Source organism: Pleuronectes platessa, chromosome 18, assembly GCF_947347685.1.
Source record: "Pleuronectes platessa chromosome 18, fPlePla1.1, whole genome shotgun sequence".
Lineage (NCBI taxonomy): Eukaryota > Metazoa > Chordata > Actinopteri > Pleuronectiformes > Pleuronectidae > Pleuronectes > Pleuronectes platessa.
Window position 1 is genome coordinate 19,076,022 of NC_070643.1, and position 23,079 is coordinate 19,099,100.

Below are 23,079 nucleotides of genomic sequence, written 5' to 3' on the forward strand. Positions count from 1 at the left end.
TGGTTAAAAGGCTCTGGCTCCTCCTCCATCGGGGTTGTTGGACCTGCAGCAGAGACGGCTGGAGGCTGGTCTTGGCCCAGCAGCGGGAGTGTTGTGTTAATCTTTTGTTTCGTACCTGTGCGTCGTGTATTGATTGGTTGCAGACGTTTTTGTTAACTTGACTTGGGCTGAACAATTGTAGGGAACGAAATCTGAAATAAAACCTTAGTATTACCTGGTACCACGTCCGTGTTTTGTATGTCATTCCCACCCTAGGTTGTGACAGTGACGGAAGAATGAAAGAGTCGGTTATCGTCACGTTTCCTCACTCCGATGATATTTAACTCAGATTGTGTCCGTTCACTTGTTCCTTTATTAATGTAATCTTACTCCAATTAAAGCTGAGATGTGGAACTTTGATGCAGTTTCTGTAATTTTATTGAAATTGAATGTGCTGAAGGCTCAGAGGCTGAAGAACTGTTCAACTGTTCCGACACTTTCTGGCCTCGAGTGTCCGTGAAGGAAACATCTAGAGGGAGAAAAGGTGTCGATGGAGGAGACCATAGAGGAGGAGAGAGGGGAGGCTGAGATTATGTTGGGAGGAGCAGAGAGGAGTGAAGTGTGAAGTAATGAGGCCAGAATGAGGGCTGCAGCTGTGTTGTGTCCAGCAGAACACACACACACACACACACACACACACACACACACACACACACACACACACAGACACACACACACACAGACCCACACAAGAAAAGCCAGCCAGCCGTAGGGGACTGCAGAATGACAAATGACAAAGTGACAAAATGTGTCTTTGGGGAGCAGGGCAGCAGGAATCAAGAGTTCTGCAGGGTTAGAAGAAAACAAATCCCACAACACAAACACACACACACACGCGCACTCACACACACAAACTTGACCGAGTGTATAAAGACACACAGAGAGTGATGCAAAGGCTTCGACCGGCCACTCGTATGCCATTTCCAGACATGACCTGCAGGTAAAGTCTGTTTTAAAGGTTTTTAGAAATTATGGCTGATCTGAAATATAAATAGAAAGCCCTAACCCCGAACGTTTTGGTACTGATGTTCATTTTTTGGGTTGAAAAAGATTTACCTGGAACCTTATCAAGACCCTGGTACTTCCTATAAAGGTTCCAAGTTCCAGGAAAAAGTTCCTAGAGTCGAAACACTTGTGTTGTGTGTTTGCAGATTTCAGGGTGATGCCGACGCCCCTGGTCGAGAAGTGAGAGTACATGTCCACCTACTGTTTCCTCTCCTCCAGTGATTTAACAAGACAAAACAAACTGAGTGTTTCTAAGGCACACATGAGTGGAAGAGGAGAGAGAGAGAGAGAGAGGTTGTGTGATAGAAAGAGATGGAGAGATAGAAAGAGAGAGATAAAGAGGGGAAGACGAGATGGGCGATAAGAGGTTTGCCATCAGGGGTTATTGCCTTTTTCACACTGTGTATTGACTCGTCCAATCAGGGGGTGGACTTTTCTGGGCCCCCCACCCACGAACCCACACACACACCCACACACACACACACAGTTGTCTATCCTAACTTTTGCAGTTGCATGTTTGTTGAGCAACTGATCAAAAAGGAATAAAGTAGTACAATGCACACAGACTCAGCATCATCCTCTGCCCAAGTGTTAATTGGCATCTTCCTCCTGTGAGTCGCAGGCAGGGCCTCGGACAGATACACACACGTAGGAACACACAAAGCAGCTGAAGGACACGGGGGCACGGCAGTGAAAGGGGGGAGCGGTCGAAAAACAAGAGAAGAAGAATACAGAGAGGAACGAAGCGTAATCCCCCCATGTGGAGTTTAATGGTTTGGCCCAGCGGTCGAGGACGCCGGCGGGAGGTCTGACAATGGATCGATCCAATCCCTCAAACAGGGGGTGGAAAACTTTTTGTCTCTGGGAAAGAACGGCTGAAGGGTGAAGGAGACAAGGGGGGAGGGGGGAGAAAGTTGGGGCAGGGGTGAGCGAGCAAGCGAGCGAGAGTATGGAGAGAGAGAGAGAAAGTTGAGAGGCGACTCAGGGGGATGAGGAGTTAGTTTGGTGGAGGAATTATCTCGGTGATGCTGTGTGGCCATGCAGAATGCCTGGGCCAATCAGAGCGGAGAACATGCTGAGAGTGTCACACACGGTGCCGGTCAAAATTTAATTAGAGCTGCAGAACACATGCATGCAGCAACCCCCCCCCCCCCCCCCCCTGGTATATATAACTGAAGGGTTATAGATCCAAAACATCAGAAAGAAAGAAACTGGTTTATATATTTATGAATAACTTTTCTTATACAGAATAAACAACGCTGAACAGATTTGATTTTGTTGTTATATTTTAATTAAAAAAAAGACGTTTCTCTGCTTCATCTAAGTTCTATTTGATTATATTTATGTTTTCTTTCATCAAGTTTATTGTTAAACTGTAGAATATTAAACCTATTATTTGTCTCCAAGGTTTGATAATGAGATCTTAGGATTCATTGCCATTTTTTCTAATGACTAATGTCTGGATAAATATTTCACCAAAGCATAACAGAGTTTATAAGTCAAGATGGAAACTCAGAAATGCCATATTTGGCCTCTTAGTGATATATATTTGTTTGTATATATTTGGCCGATTAAGAGAGAACCCACAGATCTGTTTCTGTGCAAACATTAATTCCATAGAAATGTATAATAATGAATATATGTGTATATTCCACAGGTTCAGTCTTCAGTGAGAAATGAACGTGGCTCCAGGAATCACAATTGGAACCTGTGGTCATGTGAGGATTGTGTTAAGACTTGAATTATCTGTGAACTTAACCTTTAAATTGTGCTTTTTTATTTGAGGTGCAAGGATCCAGGAGTTATGGCTCTTTGAAGATTTGTCACCCACGATGCTTTGCTGCGGCCCTTTGGGGTAATGGAGATGCCGACCCCACCAAAAACAAACGACGACACACAACCTCGTACAGACTCGGCCCTCAGCTCAACATCAACACAAACACACAACTAATGTCTCATTCCGGGCGCTTTTCCTCGAACCCCCGTGCTCTTCCATTTGCAGCCCTTTGCCTTTGTGTTCGCCGCCCTTTTCAAAGACTGATATCATTCTCCTGCATCCTATCCATCTCCCATCACTCACTTTTACCACCACCCCTTCATCGCCCCATGCCCTCCCTCCCTCCCTCCCCCCTCCCAGTGTGAATCACATCAGTGGGTGGAGCAGGAGAAATCCCTTCTGTCTGAGGGAGGAGATTAGGATTGAGCACAGACAACTGGATTTAAATAAAGATCACCTTCCCTACAGGACTCATCCCTAAACTGGGAGCAGGGGCCGACTCACTGAAGACGTGTGTGTGTGTGTGTGTGTGTGTGTGTGTGTGTATGGCAGAATTGCCTGCATGTGTACCTACCCGTGTTCCCTTGTGTGCACGCGTTTGTGTGTCATGGTGATAACTGCATTATAAAAGCAATCTGCATGGTACATCTCAACCGGAATATGAAATGAGATCCTATTTTTAAAGCTGGCTGAGTTCAGAGGACAATCAGACGATCACGCGCACACACACACACACACACACACACACACACACACACACACACACACACACACACACACACACACACACACACACACACACACACACACACACACACACACACACACACACACACACACACACACACACACACACACACACACACACACCTGATGTCATGCAAATACCGACACCTGAAGGTCAGCGGCGGAGCTCTTGGGCGGAGAAAATTTACCGTTTGTTCCCTAGGCCGGTCTTATCGGAGGAGTCACATGGCGAGCCCCCCCCCCCCCCCCCCGCCGCCACCGTAAATCTACTGCTTCCATCCCGCTCCCCCGGCGGCGTGAACTCACAGCCGTTCTGTTGTGTCACATGACGATCACATGGCTCGTAAACCGGCTACAGGACGGGTTTATAGGGACCGGGAGTGGACAGGAGGACGTTTAGTGTCTTCTGTGAACTGACGATCAGAGGACGGACGATCAACCCATTTGCATGCAGACGAGTTACCAGGCAGATGTTAGCAATCATTGTGTTGATATAAGAATCAGGATTCAGATCATCGCAGACTTTTAAATGCTGCGGTGGAGAGTGTAAAATCAAAAGTAGCTCAGATTTGAGTTTGCTTTCATCAGAGGAAACTAAAATAAGATGAACCAGACTCTGAACTTATATTGATGTTAAACAGGAGAAGAACAAGAGAAGTTGTTTGAACTGTGTGATTGTCAGACTTCAATTTTAACTGACTGACAAATTCACAGACAATAAAACGACTTAAAACGACCGAAAAGGTTTAAACTTTGAAATATGATCCTGGTTATTTGACATTCAGATCCACTAAAGGAGACAAAATAATTGTAGTTAAAGAAAGTTATGAAAAGGTCCTGGACCAACATGAAAAGTTTAGTGATTTGTTTCCTGACCTGTGAGTCATCCAGCTGATTCATAAACAAACCAACCGACATGATTGAAAACATAAACTCACGTACTAAATTGATCTCACAAGGATACCATACGTTTACTGTTTAATTTGTTTTTCAATAATGATTTGATGATGTTCTGTTTGTTATTTGAAATAATTTGTTTTTTTGATTATTTGCTAGAACAATAATTTAAAACTGTGACAGGTTCAACTATTTGTAGCTTCCAGGTAATTAATCGAAAAGTGAGGGAAACACAAACACCCCAAAAAAAATCAAGTTTGCGTGTGTGTGTGTACATTACAACTTATACAAAAACTCTTCTCCTGACTCACACAAAAACACAAATCTAAAAAAGACCCAAACTTTACACTCAGGGAACAAAGGAACAAACTAAAATCAGAGCACTCAACATGCATTATTAATCCTGTTCCCTGATTTAACGCACGGAACCCAGAACGAGTCCCCGGCCTGTTTCTGGTAGATTGAATTGAGAGGAACCAAAGTTCTGGTAGGTTTTCAGAAGCATGTTTCTAAAGGCGACACTAATACCTCCTCAGCGAGGAAGTCGGCGCATTAGATTATTCACAGTTTATCCTCGATTTATGTAGAATCCCTCGGCTGTGTAATCAGAAAGGCAGCTTATGCATTAATTTAGAGTGTTACTGGATGCTTTCCTCATTCACCCCATTCACTCCGCTCTGTTTACACCGCCCTAATGAGCACGAGATGAAATTTCTCATCTCACTTCTCTGTGGTCTTAACCAGATTTCCTTTTTCTTTCTTTGTGTCTGTTTTAAATAATGCACTGACGTGGTGCCGGTCAGAAAAACTCCCAGAATCCATCACTTTCTGACTTACAAGTTGCTGCACTCTTGGAAATCCTTACATCTAATTCTCTGTCGTGTCCCCAAGGCAGAGCTGGCCTGGTCCCAAAACCCTTCTGGCAGCGGCGACCGCCCGAGACTGTTTGTGCCAGGCAAAGTGACGCATGTGAAAATGTGATGAGACATTTTCTTTCTCTTTTTTTGTTGTTGTTTAAGGGGTTTTTGTTTTCAGGGGCTGAAGTGGTGAGGTCCCTGCCTCAATCAAAAGGAGGCAGGTAGGTGGGGTGCAAGGAGGGAGTGAGGTGGGAGGAGAGGAGGGGGGGAAGAAAGGATGAAGGAGGGTTTTAAAAGCGTAGAGGGAGGGAAAGAGGAGCAGGAACAAAGGGATGAAACATCAGGTGACCATCCTGATGACAGTGCTACGACGGGACGGCAGGAGAAGCAGAGAGGAAGTAAGAGAGGGGCAAAGACGGAGAGAATAAATGCAGCGAGGAGAAGAAAAAAAGAGAAAGTGAACACACAACCACAGTCGCGTGGACAGCCGACAGTAAACAAGAGTGAGCTCTGGAGGTTTTCTCAGCGTCACAACTCAGGAGGGGAAATAAAAAGAGGGAGAAGGCTTTATGCACCGAAGCAACCGGGAGAGGTCGTAAAGTAAGTGAAGACGTGCAGAAAGGAAAGAAAGGAAGAAGAAGTGGATGAGGAGGAGGAGTAGGAGGAGAAGAAGAAGGAGGAGAGGGGGGAGATAGGAGAGGAGAAGTGTTGTTTTGCTCGCCGGCCCGGTCCTCCTCTGGCCCATGATTCATTGCAAATGAAATGTCACCCTGGCAGCCAGTAATGTGGGCCGGCCCACTCCCCTAAAGCCTAATTGAATTTTACAGCCATATAAACAACAGTCAGCCAGCGGAGAGAGAGAGAGAGAGAGAGAGAGAGTTATTAATGCTTGTGTTTATAGGTGGGGGCCTCTGATGTGCCATCAGAGAGCGTCTAGAGGCCCCCGGGGACCCGTAGCACAGATGGAGGGGACACCAGTCGCAGCGGCCACTCGTCACACACAAACACACACACACGCACAAACGCACAATCGCACATAAAGCGTGACATTAAAACCGTGTGAGCTCCGAGACTCACATCCCTTAAATACTGAGACACTCGTCAAAACTCGACGACAGACAAATCCTGGTTTTTGACATTTCACAGGCGTCGTATAAAATAAATGTGTGTCACAGAAATTCAACCAAACTGCAGAATAAAGTTCACTCTCACATATTAATCATTTTTTAAATGTTTTCCAATGATGAGGATTCGACAGCTGCTATTAACTAAATGTAATTAGAGCCCGACTGACATGGATTCTTTTGGGAGCGATGCTGATGTTCAGGATTGAAAAAACGATCCAATACAGATAAATCAGAACACATCTTTAAAAATAACTAAATAAAAATATGTCCTTTACAAACCGTGATGACAAAGAAAGGGAATATGAGCTTTATATTTTAACTTAACACAAATATTTAGAGTTTGGACTAAGAAATTAAACTTTTTTCAAAACATAAATGTAGATTTTCTGCATATTTCTGGAAAATAAATATTTATTTGGCAAACAGACATGGATACTGTATAAATAACTTTGATTAATGGTTTCATTTTATTTATTTATTCATATTCCGAATCACCAGCATCTACTACCATTATATTTTCTACATTAAGACGCCCACAGCTCCTCCCTGACGTCTCCGTGTTGAACCTCCAGCGTTGTGTCTCCCGCTGGTTAAGTGAGATGTTCTGAGTCTCTCCTGCAGACGGGACAGGGAGAGTCCACCATGTCCCCTCAGGCAGCCCCAGGGGCCGGGTGAATTTGTCCTGTCCTGATGGAGGACGTCCCCTCAGGTTGGCACAGACACACAGAGAGACATCTGCTGCAGCAGCTCAGCCTGATTCATGCAGCCGCCGCTCGATTTGCTTCAAATGAATACATCGGCTTGACAGGATGGAAAACAGTTTTTCTTTTTTTTTTTTAATAAAGCCATTAATATCGAGCGTATACGAGGCGAGCTTCAAATGATTTTTATTACTGAGCGGAGCGCTGCTTTAATGACACTGAAATCAACCCCCTCTTTCATTCTGAAAATTACCAGTCCCCGAGGGCGTCCAGGATAATAACTTAAAACACTAAAAATGGAAGAAAAAAAAAATGAGGAACGCTTACTTCAGCAAATTCAGTGATGGCGACTGTATTTCGAGAAGTGCCGGCCTGAGGGCATTTATCCTAAAGAAATGACCACATCTCATTCATTCACTGCAGTGGAAGAGTTGATCCTACTGGGAAATCTACTCCCAGACCACTTCCATCCCACAGGACCTGGGTGTCCACAGGATGAAGGAACCATAAAGAGAGGAAAGTGGGAGCCTTCACTTCCTTTATAGTCACTTACAGCTCTGACACAGGCTTTCTGCAGGCCGCCCTGACCGCTGCATTTACCACACACAGAGCAGCAGCCTTTTGAAGGCGAGTGCAGTATCAACCTCAGCAGGTGTGTGTTCGCTGCTCAGGAAATCAAGAGGAAACTCAGGCTTTTTGTCAACTGCCGGCTGGGAAATCAGTTTTTAGCCGACTGTGAGAGTTTCTTTCACTGGAGTTTCACTCTCTAAGTGGTTTGGACTGCAGTTGTTGGTGCAGGGCCCGGGTACTGGTGCAGGGACCATGGGGTACTGGTGCAGGGACCATGGGGTACTGGTGCAGGGACCATGGGGCACTGGTGCATGTGTCGCATACGCAATTCAAGTTTATTGTTAAACTGTAAAATATCCAGAGTTAATTACATTTCTTTGTCACGAGGGTTTGACGACATCTTTCCTGGAAGAACATGGTGGCCTGGATCTTTAAGACTCTCACCCATACTCCCAATGTTCTAGACCAACTCAGGCCTCGTCTCAACTTTCTGAATACTTGTGCAACTTAAACTGCTTCTATTCACTCTTCAAAATGCCAACGTTTGTCTTTTTAACAGCCAACGAGTGCACGTCTGTCTTACAGGCTCCCTGTCTGCTGGTTCCTCTTCCTCTTTAGCAGCTAGTCTGCTCGTTTCACCGTCTTCTTCCCCTCGTTTCCATCTGTCTCTGCCTCTAATAGTCGGCTGCCTGCTCTATCTGCCTCTATCTGCCTCACAATTGCTGCCTCATAAACCGGGATGAGATTTATCCACGTGCCAAATGAAAGTAACGACGCTGGGATGGATGAGGGGCCGGCCGGATGAGACAACACGAGGGAAGGACAAATAAAAACAGTGAGCGGGCGAGGCTGCTTGAAAGTGTGTGTGTGTGTGTGTGTGTGTGTGTGTGTGTGTGTGTGTGTGTGTGTGTGTTGCAGTAGGACAGCAAAAGGCTGAAGTGTCAAGTAGATAGATGAGACAATGAATATCCCTCACGTGTCTGCTCTTCATTTCACATGTCTCATGTTAAAAACGTTGGAAAAGTAACTGAGCAGAGGATGTGGGACTATTTTGGGATTTATAAGCATTGTGTGTTTTTTGTGTGTGTGTGTGTGTGTTTGTGTTTTTGTGTGTGTGTGTGACGTGTCCCTCTCTCAGCAGGACTCCCACCCCCCCTGCTGACTGTGACCTTCCCTCCAAGCAGGTGGCCCCTGTTTCTCTTATTCCCCCAGCCCCAACTCTCTTTCTCCTTTCCTAAATCCCTCCGTTCTGCTGTCTCCTCCTTCCCTGCAGTCATCCACTCCTCCTCCTTCCCTCCTCCCTTCCCTCCGTCATCCCTCCATCCACCCGTCCCCTCTGTGTCAGACTGCATGACGCTCGCAGTACTTGATCCAGAGCACGGAGAGGGGCTCCATGAATACAACATCCATCACCGCCGGCAGGGCCAGTTAAAAACCGCACGACAAGTCCGGCATTGATTCGGTGCGTGTTTGTGTGTTTGTGTGTTGTGTTGCTTTCCGGTGCCAAAACACTCACGCGACATCTACAGCTGAGCTACAAACCCAGAGGTGCGTTGAACTGTGCTTACACAAACACATCACTCGAATGAGTTTCCATGTGTGATGAGTGTGTGTTTGTCCAGTCGCTGCCAGGTGTTATCTCTGCAATATGGACACACAAACAACACACAAACACAAACACACACAGTGCTGCACTTAGCATGTTCACTGATCCAAACAAACTTTGAACACACAAACACAAACAAACAGTGGAGAGGTCAAACCAATGCACTGCTCTTGTGCACACGTGTGTGTGTGAGCAGATTAAATGAGTCCTCGTGCTTGTGCATATTTACAAGTATGTGACATCAGTGAATGTGTGTCTGTGTGCGTGCATGTGTGTGTTTGCCCTGGCAGAAATGCACTGTACATCAGCAGGCGTGTGCGAACTTGTGTTTTCCCCGTGTCTGATTTTTCAATCTGTGCAAACACGGCGGCGGTTCACCGCGCCACACAGACACACACTGCTCCGCACTCCCCCCTCTCAGTGTGTCCTGTGTGATGGATGATAGGGGGGGGGGGGGAAATAACTAATTCAACAGTAGATTTACATTGTTCTGGATGGTGAGCAACGCAACACACACACACACACGCACACACACACACACACCACACACACAAAGAGCGAGGGAGACAAAAGCCTCATGCGACCCATCAGTGCAAACTTCTCTCTGGATGTAACTTGATCTCTAATTATTAAAAAGGGTTTTGGTTCTCCCTGTTATTCCAACATATTGTGCAGCTTGTGTGCATCATCCTTTCTCTGTGGTATTGTTATCACATTTGAAATTAGACGAGGTGAAGCTTCATGCTGTGGTCACGTTGTGTTTACTCACAACAGACTTTAATAAGTGAGTGTGCATGAGTTTCTTTGGGTTCCTGGAATTCAAGGCTAGTTTTAGATTTAAGGGGACAGACGTTTTTCTTCATATTTCCAATCCTTTCGAGACACTTCTGAAAAGAGCGAATCCTCTATTCAGATCACACAACTCATTTCCCTCCTTGTTGTTCGGTGGTGTTGGAACATCACAGAAAATTAAACCTCAGCAGGGCCAAGATATGAAAGCTCGGAGTCTTTCAAACTGTCATCTCTCTTCTTTTTTATTATTTGTGTGGGATGTGTCGCTTTGCTATTCTTCAGAGAACAAGTGTGTCTCTTTAGAAAGTTTGATTTGATGCGTACATGTATGATTTGAACCTTTAAAGACGTTTACTTTACTTCAAGTGTGTTTTTGACCACACATGTAGTCCCATGTATTTAGGTGAAGTGTGTGTGCACTGATTTTGATTCACCTCTGTCTTCATGCATATGTACAGTATGTGTTCACCCATCAGGCTGCCATCCTCTCTCTCTCTCTCCCTCTCCCTCTCCCTCTCTCTCTCCCTCCTGTGCCTCTGTGTCTCCACCCCTGCACCCCCCCCCCCGCCCACCTCTTGCCCCCAATCTGGCATTGTGACAGCGGCGCAGAGGCTCGGCAGGAGACTTCTATACCGCATTACAGTGGAAATGTCACCCATAACACTCACCTCGGGATGCCAATCATTTCACACTGCTCCCCACAGTGAGAGTGAGTACGGGTGTGACGGAGGGAGAGAGAGGGAGAGAGGGAGAGAGAGGGAGAGAGAGAGAGTGTGTGGGTAAAGCGAGCATGAAACAATTATTGATGGAGTTTGAACTCAAAATCCTGCACAACTCCGGCAGAATATGAAACTAGATTTAGCCACAGTGTGGATCTAGAGTTATGGTTTTTGTGTATTTGATGCACGAGAGCCTGAGTGTTAATGAGCCCGTCCATCCAGGAGATTATGGGTTGTCAAGTCCAAATGAGGACGACAGGTGTTTGTGGAACGACGCATGATTACACATTAAAACAATGTGTGTGTGGGTTTTCTCTGTGTGTGTGTGTGTGTGTGTGTGAGAGAGAGAGTGTGTGACGAGTGGTAGGCAGGCCTTGGTTAGCCGTGAAGACAGAAGCAGATGGAGCGGTTCATGAACAAACAACGCACAGGAGCCTGGCAGCGAGTGGGAGTAAGCCCGTGTCTGCGCACACATATGTGGAGTTGTTTGTTTCCTGAGCGCGTTGTGTAGATGAGGGTGTGTAGATGCAAATGCACGAGTCCGAGAAATACTGTAATGACTCTGTGTCCTCGAAGCTTAAACCATCAAACAGGTTTATGATATAGGAAAAAGCTAATCTGGGAATCTCAAGTCCTACATTTTACCTACGTTTTCTCAAATTTAAATATTTGTTTGGAAAGTTTGTTCCAACAATTTGTTGCACACGCAGGTTGTTTTGCTTTCGCCTTTTTCTCCATTTAATCCTAAAACCAGCTCCGTGAGCTTCAAGCCCGAGGACCGTGTTGCTCTTCCATCATTTGAAGCCGGTGTTTTAAAATCAACACATTTCACAGGAACGTGTAGGAATTAGTTTGCATTAACTTTCGAGGCTTAACTCACTTCCACTGCTGGAAGGAAAACTGCCACTAAATCAATTCCCTAATCTCTGAAAGGCCTTTTTTCTATTAGAGTTTTCTGTTGTTAGCTTTTTGCTTTGTTTACCTCAGGAAGTTTAACTTTTAATACTTTAATGCAAAAGACGTTTTACCTTTGCAGCTTTAAAGGTGATTCACTGGACTTGAATCTGATTAAATGTAAATAAAAACAAAAGGGATGTTTAAAAACCATTAGCCAGTAGTGCATATGTATTGGTGTCCATGTAGGGTGGAGGATTTAGAACACGGAGGCGCAGACGTCCCTGGAAACGCCATCCATTTTCATCGGGATGGGGGGTTGTGTGTGTGTTTGTGTGCGTCGCGTGTGTATCGGTGAACATGAGGGAGGGTGCGTGATGAGGAGGGCAAAGACAAATGACAACAAAACGAGGAGGGAAGGGGGAAGGGAAACCAAGCTGGCACAGGCTGGCATGCCAGGCTCGCTGTGCAGCCAGGGGGGCGGGCACTCTGTCCTCACTGCAGGCCCCTCTGCCGAGCTGTGAATACAGAGACAACAGCCGGCACACACACACACACAGACACACACACACACACACACAGTCGCATATGCACAGTAGCATCAAACAGCGACAGTGCCACAGCCTGTCACACGCAAACCCAACGTGTAAACCTTTGCACAGATGCACATTAATGGCCGACAAGCTTGTGTTATTCAAGGTTTATTCCTGATACATGACAACTGTGCAGTGGAAGTACACAGCAGCTCTTCAGTGTGTGACGCTGCTGTGATAAAGTCTAACGATGTGGTGGAGACAAGTTAAACGTGGGGAGCGAGCGTCTCGGGCCCGATAAAGACTCTCGTTAAAGAAGTTTAAGCCTTTAGATTGAAAGTACACATTACTGAATAAGTTAGTAGTGCAATTCAAACCAGCTGTGGAGCTTATTGGTTTAAACTATGAAGATTTAATATCAGAAATCCAATCTACCTGAGACGGGCGAATGTAAATAGAAATGGGGTCGGGTGTAAATATCTGCTATGAGCTATAAAAAACAAGAAAACCTGCAGAAATATATGATCCTATTTCGATTAATCGGATTCTGACAATACGACTATAAGATGTTGATAATCCCAACAAGTTGAATGCTGCCCAGTGCTCCTCACTAACTGGTGGAGCCATTTGAATAAAGTGACAAAAAAAACGTCTTCTGGACCAATTCTGCAGATCCACTGACCTTCGACTCCCGAGCCTCCAGATGCATTAAAGATATAATTTTTTCCCCATTTCATTCCTGCGACTTCACCGACACACATGCATGCAAAAAATAATAATTACAGTTTTAATGCCTCTCCTGCTGAGACGCTCCTGTTAAGACTGAATAAGTGTGTTCACCAAGGTTAAGTGGGGGCAGAGAGATCTATACACTGATCCCACATCCATTTTGAACAGATGGAAAGTTATTACTGGAGGTTGAATGGGACTGGATGGAGGTGGCGGAGGGGGGGGCAGCGGGGCAATTGCTCGACACTGCCTTCTCACCCTGAATACATCCTTTCTAACAGATGAGGTAGATTCCATGTGCGTGTGTGTGTGTGTGTGTCTCTGGAGGCCCAGAATCCATCCTTACATGTGCACAAACACAAAGACACACCCACAAGTTGTGTTGGGCACCAGTGTCACTCTGCAGCGTCACTTCAGGACACACAGTATTAGACAGTCTGACATAATCGAGTCTTACAAACTTATCTTCCGGCTGAAGAGGCCGCCTGTCCCCACGGAACCTTCCATGAGTCACAGTCGCTCACCGAGGATTCGCGACCCGCGTCTTATCAGCAGCTGCGGCCCAGAGTCACAACTCTCGGGGGGGCAGCCGGGGGGTGGGGGGGGCACCAGTCGTCTCACTTGACATTACAAGTTCCTCTTCCTCCGCTGTATTCCCTCGGTGAACACATGAGCAGGCTTTTTCTGCAGCCACAAAACTGCAGAGTCACTTTTACAACATCTGTAAACACGGGGCAGATGTGCCCATCACAGTATTTGATTGTGAAGATAATTGGCTCTGAAGTTTCCCACCACTGCCCAGTGAGAAGCACTTTATTGAGCTGTGGTTTCCAGCCGGTTCAGATTGGGAAATGTGTCTTTTAAATAATCCAACAAATTATTTCACTTAAGACGTAGAAGAATTCACTCATTCAATAAAGAAACACTTATTTACTGTGTTACTGTGAATGGATTTTCAATGGAAAGCAACATTTTGTAAAAAAAAAAAGCCACTGACTGACAGCCACATGCTTCTCGCACCATAAATGAGAGAAATACGTCCCCGAGGAGATAAAGGAAAACTAAATTATACTGCTCTTGTGCACCATTATATTCCCTCATTCATCCATTTTGATTTATTTCCTCCATTCTCTTCTCTGTTTTGTTTTCATTTGCTGCTGAATGAATAACTCGACGGGGATTTTCGAATTTCCTGCTGTGTGCTCAATTTACACTTTGTTTTTTTTTCAGCCCAATTATTCAATCACAGGCAACTCATTTCAACTCCGACGAGTTCGAGTGATGCTACAAGCAGCCACTGTTGTATCCTGCCTCTGTGATACTGCAGCACTCTGATGATGAAAGCCTCAAATCGGGGAAATGAAACACAGAAGAAAAGGCGTCTTCCTTATCTGTTGTTATTCCTTAGTAACTTCCCATCTGTCACTTTCTCATATGCAGGAGTTTCTTTACTACAGGATGTTTCTGTCCTTTACAGGAAGTTAGATTCAGCTCAGTGGTCCTGAGTGAGCTGCAGAGGAACGAGGCCGTCATGTCGAGTGAGGTAGCAACATGATGAAGCTGCAGCGCCAACCTTTTCTAACTTTGATGCATTCATGTCAGCTGTGGTTAATTCATGAGTCGGGTGTGGGAGAGTGAGAGCGCTGCGAGGACGGAGAGGAGGATGGATGGATGGATGGATGGATGGATGGATAGAGGAGGCATGTTGTAGGTTCAGCCCATCTTCACACTCGTTCTGCCTCTGGCCAGACTTCTCTTGTGTTTCACTCTTTTCCTTCTTCTCACCTCCACATTGCCCTTTTCTCCTCCTGCACCTCAGCTTCCTTCACCTCTGCATGTTTCTTTTAGCTTTTAACCCCTAAAACTCCTCCTCTTACTTCTGTCATTGTCCGACCTCTTCTTCCTCTCTTTTTGCAAATCATCCTCAGCTTTATCGCTCATATTTTATGTATTCAGCTCTTATGCAGAGCGACTCACAAACCGTGCGAGCGTGAGAAAACTCTGACAGCTCTTTTCTGCAGCGCCGTGTATTCCTCGTCCTATTTATCCCCCCCCCCCCCAACTTATCTCTTTCCATCCCACTAACATCTTGTTTTTTTATTCATTTTCTTTCCCTCCTTTATTCTCCAGAGGTAAACAAAGGCCTGGGGAAGATGAATGGTGAACGCTCGGCCTCCCTCCATCACACATTTTCAACAACCAGGGGACATTTAACAGCTTCGCATACAAATGCTCATTTTCGTGAGAAATGTCTTCACATTTTTTAAGTATGTGCAAATGTTTGCAGGTCCGAGTGTGTTTTTAATGGCCACTTGTTGTGCGGCAGGCCGGCTCAATAAATACATCAGATGCTGGGCTCAAAAGAACACGTTTGTCTTTCTCCCAGGAGTCTCATGAATTATTGAAAATGAAAAGCCGGGGAGAGGGATGACTAACAGTAGCATGTGACGCGGCTGGAGAGGAGAAAGAGGGAGAGGGACGGAGGGAGAGGGACGGAGGGAGGGAGGACTGACCAGATGGGCACGGCTGGCACCGAGCCACGGAGGGCTGGTTTAAAGAGAAGGGGAATAAAAAAAGAAAAAAGAGAAGTCAGATAAAAGACAGAAGGGGATTGAAAGAGGAGTCAAACGCTGGGGAAGGAGAGAGGCGGGTGGTAAGTGATTTGAGAGGCGGCTCTTCTATAAAAAGGCACAAAGTAGATGAAGGGAAGAACGGAAAGGAAGAGAAGAAATGTCAAAGAAGAAACAACGGGATGACTTCTGTGTGGGACACAGAGAGTTGGGGGGGGGGGGGGGGGGGTGATGAGGACGTGACGAGAAGTGACAACAGACAGAGGGAGACACCAGTGAGACAGTGGGAGCGACTTCAGAACCATACGATTGGGCACCGGTGCCAAATTTTTAGGGCACACACACATACACAACCCTCATGCTCTCCCTCACACACACGCACAGACACACACACGATATATTTCCAAGCTTCTCCAGCAGATTTCCACCTGTTAACCTGACTCACCCTGCCACATGGTTCCCACAGGGGGCGAGGGGCAGAAACATAGAAAACCTCCTTTTGCAGAAAATATATATTAGGAACTGGTGTAGAGGAAAGAACGGGAGGAGGAGAAGGAGGGAAAAGGTAAAAAGAAGTGATAGAAGAGGGAATAGAGGACGCAAAGTAAGTCGTGCAGCCACGCCAAGATCAGTATGGTAGAAATGAAGTGCACACTTCTTTGGCAGTGTGAGGAATGCATGGGGGTGGGGGCTTGGGGGGTAAATGTGTGAAAGAAATAAAGAAATGAGGGAAGGGGGGGGTGAAGGGGAGGAGAAGGAAGGCGTGTAGTAAATTACAGAGGGAAGCAGAGCAATGGGAAGGAGGAGAAGGAGAAGGAGGGTGGTGAATTTGCCTGGAGCCGGATTGTAGAGCAGCAAACAACAGAGATAATAAAGAGAATCTGCTGAAGGCATGAGCCACACTCAGTAATTATATAGAAAGAGCAGCCGGCCTTAATTAGAACAGGATGAGGCTCATGAGTGTGAAAGAAACACACACACTAATACACATGCTAATGAAACGTGTATTTGAAAGGTGAATTATTACATCATGTGTTGTCTTCTCTCCCCTGGGTCTGTTCCTGCTGGTGGCATTTCATAATGACTGCGGAGAGAACGTGCACGCTCATCACCTCACGTGCATGTTGTGCACATTTGTAAAACGCACACAGGGTCAAGACGTATGGCAACGATGCTGCAGCGTGTGCACACTTCTCTCTCTTTTCCTTCTTAATCTCCATCCTTTCTTTCTGCTTTTTCACCTTTGTTATGCGAGAGGAAGCTGACTGAGCACATATGCTAATTTTCAATAACACGCACATTTATCCTCCTCTTCCCTTTCACCACTGGAGGCTGTGAAGCCGCCGCCCTGTTCCGGTCCTCTGAGCAACTTCATCTCATTCAGTTTCTAATGCCACATGGTTCTGCTTTAATTCAAACTGAACGAGATTCTCTTTTATGGAAACTCAAGTTCAAAGAGACGAAGCAAAGCAAAGTGAAAACAACATATTGACGATAAACGCATTTCATCCATCAGCTTCTGACAGTGATTCAGTTATTATGCACAAAGATGGAGAAGTGAGAAGTAGAAGAACTCGAGCAGTGGAATGTGTGGAATGAGCCGTTTGCAGTTTTCCCTCAGGAACTGTAAAAGTGAGCTGCAGCAAGGGAAGAGCAGCTGAGGGACTCAAATAAGAGCAGTTCACCGGTTTATTCAAAATATGCAGAATCAGCTGTAATCGCAATAATCAGGAGCACACTTTGTCGTGAACGCTCAGTTGTCATGATCATCATTATTTCAAAGTTTATATATATATAAAACAAATTGCACGTTCAACAATTCACGTGAAGCCGACAAGATGAACGGCTCTCGAGATGTGGGAAACACACAAAGACAGATATTAAATTATTACAAGCAGTAAGCACACATTGCAAACTACTTACTGTATCCTAATGTTCACTATCAGTAAATCAGCAGTATGGTTACAGCTGCATTAGCATTGAAACCACAGAAAAGGTGAGAGAACTATAACAACAGAGAGTGTAATCCTGAATAATCCAGTGTTGACACCGTGTGAGGTATTAATCCTCTTCTCAACACTATCTGCTTACACTGATATCAGGAGCTACTCACCGGCTATTCAATATTATTGACCTGCGCGGCCGACACTTGGTGCGTGTGCACTCGCTCAGTTACACAATTAGACCCGGGAGTAAATAAGACACCTGCACACACACTGTACACAAACACACAAAATCCGTAATTTTACCAGTGTGTTTTGCCACGATTAGCTGCTTTACAGTAGTTGTGTTACTAATTGCATGTCCAAGTACGCGTGTGCATGATTCTGAAACAAGCACAAAGTCAAACTGCCCCTCCCATCCTCTCAGGCACAGAGAGAGAGAGAGAGAGGGAGAGAGAGAGATGCAGTGCTTTTGTTTCACACAGAATTAAATCAAACTAAGTGTGTGTGTGTGTGTTTGTGCAGAAACCGCAGCGTGCCAGTGAGTGTGTGTCCTTTACTATGTGTGTGTGTATGAGCGGTCCCAGCGCAATTCCTCAGTTTAGCGGAGCATTACAGCTGATCAATAGCTCTGGTGCAGTGGGAGATGTCGGGGGGGCTTGCCGCTGCATATTCATACCAGAGCGGCTGAGCTGAGGAACGAGCCACTATAGGGGAAGTGTTCCATAGATAAACTAACACATTGAGAGATAATGTGTGTTTGTGTGTCTGTGTGTGGCAGGCCCTGTCTCCCTATGGACCGTGACACTCGCTAAACTTTAGACACAGCAAAGATCTCTCTCTCTCTCTTTGCCTCCTGTCTTCATCTGCCCCTCTCTCCCTTTATTCCAGCGTTTCTTTCCAAATGTTATTTTCCTGACTTCACTCGTCTCTCCACAGCGTCTCCCTCTGTCTCTCTGTCCCTCTGTCCCTCTGTCCCTCTGTCTCTCCGTCCCTCTGTCCCTCCGTCCCTCAGATTTAATTTGTCTTCAGCTCGGCTTTCATCGCAGCATCGTCGGTACTTACAGAAAAGCAGATCAATACACAACACACACTTTGTCTGCACACACACACACGCTTATCACCGACTGTCAACCACTTAGTAGCAGGACCAGGAATTCTGCAGCGGAGCAAATGTTCTGCATCACTTAATATCAAGTGCAACTTTGTCTATTGTTATGGAAACTTGTACTGACCGGTGTCTGAGGTTGTGGAAATCCCCCGACCAGGTGACTCACTGCTGTGGCCTTGGCAAACAGGGAGTTTGCTACAGCAGATAGACACACAGGAGGATTTCATATCTGTTTTTCTTATTACGTTTTATGAAGCTCCTCTTTGTATTAGTTCTGGCATGTCTTCTTTTTTCATGTTGTGTGTAAAGTAACGCCTCTTTGTATAAGTTCTGGCTTTTGTGAACTTGCAGCCAGTTGTTCTATCCTGAGCCCCCGTGCTTGTTGTGTAACCTCTGCAGAGCTTATTGATATAAAGACTCAATGGCAACTCCAGTCTGAGAAATTCATTATTTCAAATCTCAAGATGAATTTCCATCACATCTATGAATACTTTTTTACACTCCTGAAATCTGGGACTGAACACACTCTGCTGTCCGTGGAGACCAACACACACATTGCGCCGCACAACAATGCAAGATGGGGGCTGAAAGCCAACAGCAATAGTCAGACGTTCAACTGCTGCTAGTGCGTGAGCAATGGCTTGTGACAAAATATACAAAATACACAAAATACTATTCAGATCTGTTGACGTCAGAGTGCAGCACCCAGCGCATATATGTGTGGTTGTGTGTGTGTGTGTGTGTGTCAGGGTTCCCACATTGTGACAACACTCTTTGTGACGCACATGTCAAATGAGCATTGATATCTTTGTCAGTGTTGAACAAAAAAAGCAACACAATGAGTGAGAGAAGCTTTTCTGTTCCTCTATTTGATTTCATGAAACCTCTATTCTGGAACTTCTCAATTGTCTGAACGCTTCGTCCAAACATCCTACACACTCACAGCATCAGTCATATCTTCACAGTTTTTTCTTCCACATGGATCATCTCTCATCTTCCTTCTGTTCTTTTAATCTGTTCATCTATTCTCTCCAGTATTCAGCCTCCTTCTCTTCTCATTTCCAACTCCTCTCTATCTCCTGTTTATTCATCTTTTCCTCATCTGTCTGCCTCTCGTCACTTTCACAATAAAATTCTGTTCTTAAAAACAAAAGGAACGAATCCTGTGATCCAGTGTGAAGAGAAGATTTCAAGTTTTCAATGCAAATCAACAAAGTTTTTCTCTTTTTGAGAAATGATTTGTCGTCTTTCAAGAGACTTTCACTCGTGTCTCTAAAGTTTATAAAAACAGCCGAGTTATACTGGAGCTGATGGAGAAAAAGAAACTTTCAGAACTTAAAAATATACAAACTGAATAAAAAAATACACCGATATTTTCTTCTGTTATTCTTTGTTTACTGTCATCTCTCTATCTAAGCATCCCCTGGTCTGTTTATTCAGATCCTACCTTCACAGCTGCTGTGTCCCTCCTCGTAGCCGGCGCTGCAGCTGCACTTCCCAATGGGCACCAGCCATTCCCCCTCGGCGCTGCAATGCATCCTGGGAGGGCTGTCTGTGTCAACCTCAGAGTTGTTGACGCAGGCGCCGCGCACCTCCACCAGCGTGGCGAAGGCCGCCTCGGCCACCGTGTCGGGAAACACCGCCAGGTTCTGCACGGTGGCCAGGCAGCGCTTGTAGTACACCCGCACCGCCACCAGGGCCACGCAGGCGCCCACGTCCTGGAAGGCCAGGTGGAAGCCCTTACGGTTCAGGTGACCGATCTCCCGCACCTCGGTGTTCAGCTTCATCTTCCTCTCGCCCAGGTCGCCCTGCGTGAAGCTCTCGTCGGCGGCGATGGTGTCGATCTTGGTGTAGCGGTCCTCTCGGGTCACCCCCCCCAGGTCTCTGTCCGTCTCCACGTACAGGAGGTTGAACGTCTCCTTGCAGGTCCCCGCTACGCCTGGGATGCTGTTGCAGTCCCTCAACGTGAACTGCAGCTCCACGAAGATGCGTTGGCCGCCGCGCCGCGTCACCCAGCCGGTCTGCAGCCAGTTGTTCTGCTGCGTGGGCTCCATCACGTTGCACACCTGGTACGTGCGGATGGGCTTGTACTTCTCATCGACGCCGCTTATCTCCTCCCACTGGACAGAGGAGACAGAATAAAAAGGGGCGATAAGGAGAAGTTGATATGGAGGTGAAGTGAAGAGGAAGAGGGGAACACAGACGAGGAAGGGAAACGAGAAGAAGGGATCAGGGTCGTGGCAAAAATGAAAAATAAAATGAAAGAACAAATACAGTCACTTCAGATCAACATTCTAATAATCCTAATTTCCTTGTTGCTGAAGACAGGATAGTCAGATTTAGTTTGGGGGGAGGGCACAATAGGGTCTTAAATATTCCACCATCCATATCTAATTTCATTACATTCATATAGATAAATTGTATGTGTTATTTACATCAATGACATAACTTTTATATATGTGCCTTAGATTATGATTATCCTATTAATATTTTAATCTCTAACAACAAAGGGGAAAATATGTTTCACGTTTACAGATTGTAGATTTATGTTTTTCATATCTTAACTTTAAAGTTTATTTTAACTTTACCTTATTATGACTTATTAATGATAAGCAAATTGTAAGTAATTGGTGTTTTACAATTTTTCCTTAGTTAAGAGGAGGATACAAAATTATTTCAGTGAGAGTTTAAAGTAAAAAGCTAAATATGTGCAACAGATCAGCAAATGTGATCAACAAAGTGAGCAACAAATGTGTCTCTCTCACACACACACACACACACACACACACAGACACACACCAGACTGTGAAAATGGATTCCATGTGATGGTAATATGAAAAACTGCACTCGAGTCTCAGAGACTAAATCAAAGAGAGTGCAGTGTGTTCTCTCTCTCTCTTTGCTATTTTTAACAACAGACGTTGTGTATGCATGTGCCTGAGTGTTCCCATGGAAAGGCCAACCTCCAGGTGGGAAGCTGGGTGACATACTGCTCTGGTGGAGCTGGCAGGTCCTTTACAAAGGGCTCCTGTATTTGTCTAGCAAGTCATAACCTCATGCGAGAGGTTTTTCACAAGCCAGATGGATCAATAGAGCGGAGCCTCATTTATCTGAGGCAGTGTATCTCTGTCGCTCGTCTGGACGCTGCTCTACCCGGGCCGGAATTAGCGCCATCGATTAATGTAAATGATGACCTCTGTTCTGTGGGGAGAGGCCAACGCAAGGTGTGGGGAGTAAATGGGATTTCAAGAACAATGAATATACAGAGATCGCAGGAGAAGGAGGAGGGGGGTGGGGGGGGTTATGGGCTGGCTAATAAACAGCTTGACGAGCAAATGCAAACAAGCAAACGATGACAAATGCAAGTTAGCCCACTTACTCCATTGGGGGGGTATGACGTCCAGCCGAGCTCAGCCTGAGTCTCTTTAGAGTTCAGCAGCACCACTGCAGGAAAGGGAAGAGAAGAAGAGAACAGACGAGTGTGAGGTCAGAGGTTGATTGAGGTGAATTATTCCATTTCCTCTAGCTTGGCAGTGGAAATAGGTTCGGAGGAGAAAGACTAACAAAAAGAAAACGCATGTAATTTACATGATTTTCAATTTGCCAGTTTGCCCGGTGAGGGTGTAATAATGACGTCTGTTGACGACTGATGCTGGACAAAGAGTTTCCCATCATCCTCAGCCTCCACCAGTATAAACAAACCAGACACCACGAAGCTTTTAAAAACAAGCCCAGAGACAAAGTGTGCTTCTGATTTTACATTTCAAAGACACAGCAGAGAAAACAGGGTGATTAAAAAGCCTGCGTCAGTCATGAGTCTGCTTTCAGCACCATGGACAGCTACACAAGAAACACACTGGTGGTGCTGAAGAGGAGAAACAGCCTGGTGACCTCTGACCTCCATGTTTCTCATGTGCGGGAAAATGTTTCACTCTGTAAATGTCAACAAGACTGAATTTACAAAGTACAAGGAACAAGGGAGGGAAAGAAAACTAGAATTACATCCTCGCGGTTTTACTGTCTGCCTCTGACTAAACCAACAGTTTACATCCACATGTGTGCAGATGTGCGATATAAGTGCGTCTATAAGCAGAATTTGTTTCATTGAGAGAAATGGAAGACAAATGACAAATAAAATGCTCAAAGCAGAAACAAATTCTAAAGCAGAGACACATTTTCAACTCTGTAGCACAGAAAAAACATGAAAAATCCCCATAGTTTAGTTTCAAGGCGGAAACTAAAATGATTGTCAGCAATTCTGTATAAATGTGGAGAGAGAATTTCTTTCATGATTAATTAATCTGACAGTAACTTTTTCTGATAAATGATTTAGTAGTTTAAAGGTTTCAAACAAACATAAATAATATAAAATGAAGTATATGAAAACATGAACAAACTAAACATTTAACTTAGGAGGCTGGTTACTTGAGGTTACATTTTACTCTACTCTAATCCTAAATAA

The 23,079-nt window shown here is 45.3% G+C and overlaps 1 protein-coding gene across 1 annotated transcript in view; it reads right to left on the minus strand.

The window, feature by feature from the left end:
- LOC128461428 (ephrin type-A receptor 10) overlaps positions 1-23,079 on the minus strand; it is an 82,603-nt gene that overhangs the window by 57,291 nt on the left and 2,233 nt on the right. Inside the window, exons 2-3 of the mRNA XM_053446352.1 lie at positions 21,997-22,061; positions 20,065-20,737 (exon numbers count right to left, since the gene is read on the minus strand). Coding sequence (XP_053302327.1) covers positions 20,065-20,737; positions 21,997-22,061 — 738 coding nt within the window. The remainder of the gene's footprint in view (positions 1-20,064; positions 20,738-21,996; positions 22,062-23,079) is intronic.